This window comes from Rutidosis leptorrhynchoides, chromosome 3, assembly GCF_046630445.1.
Source record: "Rutidosis leptorrhynchoides isolate AG116_Rl617_1_P2 chromosome 3, CSIRO_AGI_Rlap_v1, whole genome shotgun sequence".
Classification (NCBI taxonomy): domain Eukaryota; kingdom Viridiplantae; phylum Streptophyta; class Magnoliopsida; order Asterales; family Asteraceae; genus Rutidosis; species Rutidosis leptorrhynchoides.
Window position 1 is genome coordinate 541215108 of NC_092335.1, and position 11326 is coordinate 541226433.

Here is an 11326-nt window from a genome sequence, read left to right on the forward strand (position 1 = left end):
TTTATAAGGACGAATGTGAATTAAGTTCGATGTTGACGATGCCATTCGTTGGGCTAGCCTTAGAATTTGAATACTAATGGATGTTGTGAACATCAATGCGTATGTATTGTGTTGTAACATATTGTATTGTTTGCGTTATATGATATTGTACACTAGCTTATGTTATCGAGGATTTTAGCGTTATACATTATAAAGGTATGCTAATTATGTTGCGTATGTATGCGGTTTGTTGTAAGTGTTTGCAAGTAGGTAAGTTATATATGTATATGTATAATTATTGCATTCACTAAGCCTTGCTTACCCTCTCGTTGTTTACCTTTTTATAGGCTCGGGTGTTGACAAGGGTAAGGGCGTGCGATTGGATTAAAGATCCCGCTTGTTTGATAGGGGACGCTTTTGGGATGTGTTAGCTTTTGGAGTTAACCGAGACTTGGGTAGTTTAACCCCAAACACCATGCTCGTAGTGTCGTTTGGTACTTAAACTTTTTGTGGTCGAAACTCACGTTATGTATTAAACTCGAAATTCGGGTCAATGTGGGCCCCGCCCTGTAAAACTTATTTTATGTTTGAATCGTGTTAGTTTTACATATTTGAATATGTTGTTAAAAGCGTTTTGTCTAATTATGTCGGGAAGTGGCCAATCTTTTTCGCGTTTTAAACTTTTGGACAACGGGCTGTCCAGACCCCTTTTGCGCGCCGCGCAAGGGTCTGGCGCGCCGCGCACCAGGCTGCACAAGGAATTTTTTTTTTTATTTTGATATTTTTCGCGAGTTCGATTGTGGTTTGGTTTGGATTGTTACAATTCATTTGAATATTCCTCTATACTCCGTATTTAAAAACTTTATCTTAGTAGTATTAACTCGCATTACTAGCTAAGAGTTATTTAGTTTTAATATTTTAGAAATCCCATCACCATAAAATGACTCATTATTTATTGTATCATTTTTAATCGTAGTTTATTAATTAAATTGTTTTTTTTAATAGCGATTGAGATCACCCGAGGGGACTAAATCACCCGTTGCGATCATCTCCCGTTTCGACTATGCCGATGCAGCGATAATAACCCCGCCCCATCGCTGCCCGGGAGGAAACCTTGAAACCGATCCAAGGGCACGACCAAGTAAAATCCCCTCCCCTTTACCCCCCCAAACGATATGGAAAAGGTGCCATGGGTGGATACTTCATGGCAGAGATGAAATTGTGTTTTTAATATGTAGCCAACGGGGAACTCCTGACCTCCCATAAAGGAGGCAAGCCACCAACCGCTGGACCACATCACAACTTATAGTTCGTAATCAAAAATTAATGTGGAAATGAACTATATGCTTTAATAAGATTTAAAACGCCCGTTTTATTTGTTTGCAAAAATTAAATAGGGCATTATGTGGCGAGACTATGTGTTTATCTGTGGTCCGGTAACACCGCTAGTTACGGAAAATATTTTACAAGCGGTTATTAAATTTATTTACATGATACCACTAAATATAATTGTAGAACCCCATATATTTGTTTAAGTTTAAAATTTTATGGTATGAGCCACTAAAAAATACTTAAAAATTAGCCCACTTATTATTTTAGAATATGAGTCACTAATAAATGCGGAGTATATAAATATAAATATATATATATAAAGAAAAAGTGAACCATTCTTATTTTTTTGGTAAAATTGAAGCAACAATTTTATAGTCATTTGTATATATAGTATAATTCACACGCTATTTTTATTCTAGTTTTGCAACTCTCAATTTCCATCCGTAACTTATTTTTTTGAAATGTGCTGTTTGTATAATTTTTAGTTAGTTTTTTTTTAATTTAGTTAAAAACTTGGCAAAATTATTGATTTGTATAATATAATTATTGTTTGATATTTTGATTGTGACACTTAGATTGTAATACGACAGCTACATGTTACGGTAATTCAAAAATTTGGGTGATCTAGAAATTTCGTTAGTGCTTCGATAACTACAAATATAGAGGAAGAACAACCACATATTTAAGTTGAAGAAGATGATGAACATGAACATCGAGGCCCTTTCAAAAAGTATGCAATTGTGGTGAATTTTATAGTATAAAATCGCGTGACTCACATAGTGACTTGCTCCTGATTTCCTTACCGCCGCTCTTGATTTCTTTTTGTCAACCAAGAAATTCGACCTAAACCAATCTTACGTAACTCGACCCAAATTTATTACTTAACCGGGTAACTATAATTACAGCCCGTATATCCCCTATCCATTAAAAAGCGGGAAAGAAAAAAATCCCCATGATAAACAGGCGGGAGTTTCCCCCGCTCCAAATTAACCAAAATACTTGACACATATATATACACACATCTATATCTATTTATTTTTATTTTTATTTTTATTTTTATGCCCCCCAAATCCCATTTTCTCGCGCTATTCCATTCTTGTAACTCGTCCGCTAGGTATTCAGCCCCTTTTCATCTATTCGCCTCACTCACACAACATATTTGAAATACTGAATTTAAAACCCTAAGCAATCGATCGATTTCAATGGCGAAACGTTCAAAATCAAAGAACTCCGAATCTGTGTCTAATTCTTCTGAAGATGAACCAGCACACGATCAGGTTGAAGAAGAGGAAGACGATGAAGAACTCGAAGCCGTTGCTCGCCCGGTTGATTCTGACGACGATGAGAACGCTAACGACTACGTTGATGCTGCAGGTGAGGAACAGGATGACGATGAAGAAGAAGATGATGATGATGAGGTTAATTATCGTTTTTTGTTAGTTAGGTTAGGTTAGGTCGCTTTTGTTGCTTCAGATTCTGCTGCGTGTTTCGATATAAAGTGGTATCTGATGTGTTTTGGAGTGATTGTGTTAGTTAGGGTTTTTATTAGCGTAGCTGCATTTTAAGTGTTTTTTTTATTTTTATTTTATTATTATTTTTTTTTTGTAATAGGAGGTGAAATTGATTTATAGGATGTATGTATTGTTTGCAGGATGTAAATAAAGAGAATACTAATGAGATTAGTCATCGTGAAAAGGCTAGGTTAAAGGAGATGCAGAGGTTGAAGAAACAGAAGATACAGGATATACTGGATCAACAAAATGCTTCTGTTGACGCTGATATGGTGTGTTTATTAGGATAATTTTACTGTTAAATAATAGTATTGTGGTTTATGCTGATTTGATTTTGTTACTGATGGTCTGTTATTGTATGATTACAGAATAGCAAAGGAAAGGGGAGATTGAAATTTTTATTGCAGCAGACAGAATTGTTTGCTCATTTTGCTAAAACTGATCAATCTGCTTCTCTGAAGAAGGTGAAAGGAAGGTAAAAACTCAACTCTGAAATTTATCATGTACACAATATAGCTTTTTTATTGGTTTATCTGAATGTATTTAGAGATGACCAATATTTGGATAGACTACATGTATATCAATGATGTAGCTTTAATTAAAATGTGGTTGCTGTATGGACTCCAGAATGTCAATTTGGTTTGACCATTTTGTTTTCAAGGTTTAATGAGTCATGTTTCTTAAACTATCATCAAAATATTGTCCGCCTGGTGGTATTGGTTTCTGTCAATTTTGATCATTTGAAAACCGATTTACTTGGAGAGTATTCTGTCATGATATGGTAATGTGAAACACGTTTGATGTGATTGACTGACTTTTTTTAAAACTATTTTGGTGGTTAGGGGTCGTCATGCATCTAAGATGACTGAAGAAGAAGAGGATGAAGTGTATCTTAAGGAGGAAGAAGATGGCTTGTCTGGATCAGGACACACACGCTTGTTGGTGCAGCCCTCTTGTAAGATTTCAGATTTGTTTTATGTTAATATTTGGTTTAGACCTGTATCGTGTGTTGAAAAATACATTTAAATGGAGATGTACTTGTTTTACCATGACCGTAAATGAATGTCCTTAGATGGTGCACTGATTTCTTAAATTTGTTGGCTAGCATTTCAGTGCCTTTTGCTGATGCTACTAACTATGGGTAACTGTTTCAGCCAGAAGTTCTTTACCTATATTATGATTAATAAAACAAAATAACATAATATTACCACTTTAATTAAATTTTCTAACCAGTTACTACATTTTGCCACATTGTTTAAGAAATCTCTTGGTCATGGAAGCTTAAAATCCTTCTTAACTGATCAACTGATAAAAATTGACCAAAATCAGAGTTACCAATACGTGCGATACATTGATTATCAATGTACAAGTCTATATTTATGCTACTTTAATCATATCTATTATTTAATAATTTAATAATGTGAAATGACCCAAATTTTAAAATGTGGCATTGTTATTTAGAAACAGATGTGGTGTTCTGTTTTTGTCTTTGAGCACATTGGAAGACGCCACTTATAACTTATAATTCATTTGCAGTGTATTTTATTATGTTACACTGTTATCTAACATGCTATCATAATCTAGAGAGCATAGGTTAAAGCTACCTTTTGAATTAAATTTTGGGTTCTGTAACTTCTTTTGACAGGTATTACAGGGAAGATGAGAGATTATCAACTTGCTGGGTTAAACTGGCTTATAAGATTATATGAGAATGGTATTAATGGAATTCTTGCAGATGAGATGGTATTGCCAGTGATTTCCATTTTTGGTGTTCTCCTGTTTTACATTTCATACTTGAACTTTACTTAGTAACGAACTCTTAATATTATTATTGTTCAGGGTCTTGGAAAGACTTTACAGACCATCTCTTTGCTTGGTTACTTGCATGAATTTAGAGGAATAACTGGTCCACACATGGTTGTTGCTCCAAAATCTACACTTGGTAACTGGATGAATGAGATAAAACGCTTTTGTCCAGTATTGCGTGCTGTAAAATTTCTAGGGAACCCAGATGAAAGGGTAATACTTCAAGCTTTTGTTTTAGTTAATTTACTGTTTCTAAAAGATTTTAAGTTTTAACACTGAGTTTATACAGAAATACATTCGTGAAGAGCTACTCGTTGCTGGAAAGTTTGATGTATGTGTCACTAGTTTTGAAATGGCCATTAAAGAGAAGACTACTTTACGTCGCTTTAGCTGGCGTTATATTATAATCGATGAAGCTCATCGAATAAAGAATGAGAATTCACTTCTTTCAAAGACCATGAGGATATACAATACCAATTACCGTCTCCTTATCACAGGGACACCTCTTCAGGTATTTAAGAAAATTGTTCCTTTGCAGTTTGCATATGTTTTATACTTACATTTCTCATTACATATCAGACAGTGTTTTAATTTTTTTTTTGGGTCCTGTGTTATGTAAAACTTTTTACACCTTAATACTTAAGATTTTATGATTATCTATATAGTGTTAACTTAGTCTGATTCCATGCTGACCAATGACAAAGCTCTTGTATTATTAAAACTTTTACATCTCTTTCACTAATCCTTCACTTGTTTTAGTCAACATATTATCATTTGGTTTACTTTTTTGGAAAATGTTTTACTATGCAGAATAACCTTCATGAGCTTTGGGCACTGCTGAACTTTTTGCTACCTGAGATATTCAGTTCTGCTGAAACATTCGATGAGTGGTTTCAAATTTCTGGTGAAAATGATCAAGAAGAGGTTGTTCAACAACTTCACAAGGTATGTTTTTTTTTCCTGTAAAGAAAATTGTATATGACTCAGGAATACTGTTTCTTATATTCTTTTTTTTCCTGTAAATTGTCAGGTTCTTCGGCCTTTCTTACTAAGAAGATTGAAGTCTGATGTTGAGAAGGGTTTACCGCCTAAGAAAGAAACCATTCTTAAGGTTGGAATGTCTCAAATGCAGAAGCAGTATTATAAGGCTCTGTTGCAGAAAGATCTCGAGGTTGTGAATGCAGGTGGTGAGCGAAAACGTCTGTTGAATATTGCTATGCAGCTTCGTAAATGCTGCAATCATCCATATCTTTTTCAAGGGGCTGAACCTGGTCCCCCTTATACTACTGGGGACCATCTTGTCGAAAACGCAGGTGAATACTTCCCCGTCTAGCCTTGTAATATTGTACATGATGCTCACCATAATTGTATGACAGATGTGTGATTTATTTCTTTTTCTTTCAATTGTAGGCAAAATGGTTCTTCTAGATAAGTTGCTTCCAAAATTGAAGGAGCGCGATTCAAGGGTTTTAATATTCTCACAGGTTCATTCTTCAACTTCACTTTTGTCATTTTTCTTCAATTTTATACATATATGCTATCTTTGCAGCATTCATAATAATTCTTTAGGCCAGTTTATTTAGTTGAGTGAGTTTAAATATATTTAAGTATATGTTGCTGAACATACTTTCATCTGTTTTGTTTTTATAGATGACAAGACTGTTAGACATTCTTGAAGATTACCTGATGTATCGTGGCTATCTGTACTGCCGTATTGATGGTAACACTGGTGGTGAAGATCGCGATGCTTCCATTGAAGCCTTCAATAAGCCAGGAAGTGAAAAGTTTGTCTTTTTACTGTCAACTAGAGCTGGAGGCCTTGGTATTAATCTTGCTACTGCAGATATTGTCATCCTCTACGATAGTGACTGGTGAGACACATGAATCATTTTCCTAAATTTATTTTAGTATTTTCATCTGCTGAAAATGATGTTAATATTGGTGTGCATCTAACTGTTGTGCAGGAATCCACAAGTCGATTTGCAAGCTCAAGATCGTGCTCATAGGATTGGACAGAAGAAAGAAGTTCAAGTGTTCCGTTTCTGCACTGAGGTACTTCTCATTCATGTGTTTCATTATAAGATTTTGAAATGATAAAACACTAATTGTTTTATATTTTAATTGAATATAACAGTACACTATAGAGGAGAAAGTCATTGAAAGAGCTTATAAAAAACTTGCACTTGATGCTTTGGTTATTCAACAAGGACGGCTAGCTGAGCAAAAGAGTAATAATCATTTATTCATTTTATACATGCTTAGTTTACTTTATTTTGGATTTTTTACATGCCATCTTGAATTTTTTATTTTGTTGGTTTTTATTTCCAGCTGTAAACAAAGATGAACTGTTACAAATGGTGAGGTTTGGTGCTGAAATGGTTTTCAGTTCAAAAGATAGTACAATCACAGATGAAGATATTGATAGAATCATTGCTAAAGGAGTGGAAGCAACGCGTGAGCTTGATGCCAAGATGAAGAAATTTACCGAGGACGCAATCAAGTTCAAAATGGACGACAGTATGTTGATTTTTTTATTACCGTTTATTTTGTGCTACTCTCATCTAATTAGACACTAAATTTGTCACATTTTTTCATGCAGCTGCTGATCTATATGATTTTGATGTAGATAAGGTGTGGGATTCTTTGTCTGTTATGTGACTATGATGTTTTACTATGTTGCTTTAGTAGCAGTATTTACTAATGAGTTCTATTTGAATGTTTATTTGTAAAGGATGAGGACAAGGTTGACTTCAAGAAAATTGTCAGTGATAATTGGGTTGAGCCTCCTAGAAGAGAGCGGAAGCGCAAGTAATTTTAACTTGACTTCTGTTTTTTATGATGTTACTAATCTTTTAACCATTTGTTTTATCTAATTTTCTGTGTTTTTTAGCTACTCAGAATCAGAATACTTTAAACAAACTATGCGTCAAAGTGGGCCATCTAAGCCAAAGGAACCCAGGATTCCTCGCATGCCCCAATTGTAAGATTCAAATATCACACCGTTGCTTTTTCTTGGTTATGAGATAATATGAGTATGCTTGGCAAATGGGTTGGGTCGGGTTGGGTCGAGACCCAAATGGATTTGGATCAAAACGGGTCATGGGTCGAAATGGGTCAGATTTTAAATGGGTCAAACGGGTCAACCCGTTGGACCTGTCTCTATTTGTTGGACTTGGTGGATTTTAACCCGATCAACCAATTTCTTATTTTTTGTCTAAGACCCAATATGTTTTAATAAAAACTCGTTGGACCAATTTTTAGGGATGTGAATCTCAAAAACTGGAAACTTTACAACTCGACCCTTTTGACCCATATGCAAGACCCATTAGACCCAAATTGAGTGCTTTGGGTTTGATTTGGCAGGTATAAATATGAGTTATTGTATTGAATTGGAACTCAATAGTTGTAGACATTGTTCTAAGAATCCATTTCATTCTTCTCTCTAAAACATGCTACTGTCTACTGTAGGCATGACTTCCAGTTCTTCAACACACAGAGGCTCAGCGAGCTGTACGAGAAAGAAGTGCGTTATCTCATGGCGGTAATAATTTTATCCTTCCAACTTTTTTGTGCCTCTCGAGTATTATGTCATTGGTATTTAGTTGTATTATTCTTATATAAATATCTGATACATTTGTTTTGGTTCTTTGAATAGCAAGCACAGCAGAAGAATCAAGTGAAAGACTCTATAGAAGTTGATGAGCCCGAAGGTAAAAAAGTAACTTACATATTCATTATTAATCTGTTTTGATCATCTTTGTATTGATGTACCGTATATTCGTTAATTCTGTAGAGGTTGGAGACCCTTTGACTGCTGAGGAGCAAGAAGAAAAAGAGAAACTATTGGAAGATGTATATATAATTTTTTTTCATATAATTTTGTATTGACGATTTGGGTTAAATATTTTTTTACTGACATTTCTTGTTACCAGGGGTTTTCAACCTGGAGTAGGAGAGACTTTAATACATTCATAAGGGCCTGCGAGAAGTATGGTCGAAGTGATGTGGCGAGTATTGCTTCTGAAATGGAAGGGAAAACAGATGAAGAAGTGGAAAGATATGCTCGAGTATTTAAGGAAAGATACAAAGAATTGAATGGTAAGTGTATATCTATATTTGTGTGTGCTTTCTCATGATCTATTTCACAAGTTATTTCCGTTGATTTGAGGCTCATTATATACGTATTACCAGATTATGATCGAATCATTAAAAACATTGAGAGAGGGGAGGCTAGAATTTCTCGTAAAGATGAAATAATGAAAGCAATAGGAAAGAAATTAGACCGTTACAAAAACCCTTGGTTAGAGCTGAAAATTCAATACGGGCAGAACAAAGGGAAGCTTTACAATGAAGAATGTGATCGTTTCATGGTAAGAATATAACTCAGAATGCAATCTTAATCTTAGACACTGATAATTGTTAGCTTAACAAGATTGAAATATTACAGATTTGCATGGTTCACAAACTTGGTTATGGGAACTGGGATGAGCTGAAGGCGGCCTTTCGGACGTCGCCTTTGTTCAGGTTTGATTGGTTTGTTAAGTCACGAACGACTCAGGAACTTGCAAGGAGATGTGATACTCTCATTCGGTTGGTGGAGAAGGAAAATCAAGAATATGATGAGAGGGAGAGGCAGGCTCGTAAAGAAAAGAAGCTTGCCAAGGTTTAACTCTTGTTCGTTTGTATAATTTATGCTTTAGACTTTTACAAAATAGGCTGGTTGGATAACTGATAAAATGGGTGATATTTGTATGTGTCAAAATGGTCGTTTCAGGAAAAACATTTTTATTTTATTTTATTTTTCTCGTTCAAAGTGATTTACAAAGTTTGATACACTAAAACTACACTCTGGAAGACTTTTGACCAGTGAATTTATTACTGTTTTTATTTGACCCACTGGACCCATTAAAGATAAAACATTATTTTAAGAGACCAATGTTGCAACCTCTAGTATGCTGCTGTCTGCCATCTTATATTTTATAGCAATAATTTGGATATTGTGGATTGCACAAAGTTTAGTCACTCCTATTGTGAAAATTTAATGTCAGAGCTCGACACCATCAAAGCGGGCCATGGCAAGACAAGCTGCGGAGAGCCCACCTTCATCTTCGATGAAGAAGCGGAAACAGTCTTTGATGGATGACTATGTCAATTCGGTAATGATATTTTGTTATATTGCTTTAAACATACTAAAGAAATGAATTTTCTAACCTATATACCTGTAGTTTTGTCACAAACAAAAATTTGTAATGCCAGTTTGTAAAACAAACACCAACATATGCAATTGCGTTGCCAGTCCAACCACTATCTTTAGTTCTCTTGCATATCATAAATGGCTATAATATTAATTATACATTAGAAATATTATCACTAGAAGGGGAATGATTTTTCTGGACAGTGCAGGTCACTTGGATGAAAGTTGACTATTTTTTATTTAAATCAAATTACCATTATTTTTTATTTTTATTTGTGTTGATTTGGATGTTGAACCTGTTTATTTTATACTAATATTTTTAACTTAATACTGTATCTTTTAGAAATTACATCATGGGCATAAATGTTGATTTATGTAGATGTTGCTGACTATTTTTATATAATTTGCAGGGAAAGAAGGGCAAGTGATTGAAATGATAGAGGTTACGAATATTGATTTTTAAGACCTGGGAGACATTGGATTAGTAGAGTAGCATCGGTACAATAGTATATATATGACTTCAGCATATGTAAAATCCCATAATAGGCAAGAAGAATGGGTCTCTATTATTTTGTGCTGCTAGGTTTTAATCTGTAAACTTCGAATCTAATTCCTAAATACGTTTTAGAGATTTGGTTTTTGTATCAACTTGGAAGTAAAACTTATGCTATCAAGATTATGACTTGCCAGTAAATTTTGCATAGTTGCATCGTCTTATAATCATATGGTAATACTTAGAATGCTGGTGGTTTCATACTTCATACCCTATAAATGGCTGATTTGGAATTAATTTATATTACAAGTTTAGGTTAAGTAAATTTTGAGAATCGAATATGTCATGTAATGGTAAATAAAAAACCGATTAAATGATGAGGTTTTGTTCTATATAAGTTAGTCGATGCTATCCTCAGAGTACGAGTATTTTTAAATTTTCTTAATCCAGTCATGTGATCATTTCCGACAAATTCCATGCCTCCATCGTCACACAAAGTATGATGTCAGTCACGTTTGAAATTTTTAACATCTCTATTAAGAGTGTCCCAACGGTTACATCAAAAGTGTGCCAAAACCAAGTCAAATAATTGGCTCTGTTGACACCAACTCGCCAATTATTTCGTGATGCGTTTCGTCAATTTTCAAAATTTGAATCTCTATTAAGAGGGTCCAAGTGTCCAACGGTTACACCAAAAGCAAGGTTGCAATGTATCTAACATGTAAACTGACCACTTGATTACATTGAGAATGTATCTATTTTTTATGATTGTGAGTCCACTTCTTTGTGTTTAGGTTTAGTTCCATCTTATTTGGTGATCCGTTACAATATTAATGGCACGGCGAATATTGTAAGGATACTAAACTTGTTTTATGTTTTGGGAGTTTTGTACGTATATATATGGAAATGGAGCAGAGTAAATAATAAATTTAGAACACTTAAGTATGGAGCTAAAAGCTTTTGGTTTTTTATTCTCTCTCTTACTGATCGTTTACCAATAAGAGGCCTAAT

General features: G+C 34.4%; 1 protein-coding gene across 1 annotated transcript; it reads left to right on the plus strand.

The window, feature by feature from the left end:
• The first annotated feature begins 2360 nt into the window (after positions 1–2360).
• Positions 2361–10520, plus strand: LOC139898469 (ISWI chromatin-remodeling complex ATPase CHR11-like). The gene is made up of 25 exons (XM_071881203.1): positions 2361–2729; positions 2963–3094; positions 3191–3297; positions 3665–3777; positions 4468–4565; positions 4662–4841; positions 4918–5139; positions 5439–5573; positions 5659–5941; positions 6039–6112; positions 6279–6499; positions 6593–6680; positions 6763–6856; positions 6957–7145; positions 7228–7259; positions 7360–7436; positions 7519–7608; positions 8097–8169; positions 8284–8338; positions 8422–8480; positions 8561–8726; positions 8820–8998; positions 9076–9291; positions 9677–9784; positions 10233–10520. The coding sequence occupies exons 1-25, from the start codon at positions 2514–2516 to the stop codon at positions 10248–10250; spliced, it is 3225 nt and encodes a 1074-aa protein (XP_071737304.1). The 5' UTR covers positions 2361–2513; the 3' UTR covers positions 10251–10520.
• The last annotated feature ends 806 nt before the right edge of the window (positions 10521–11326 follow it).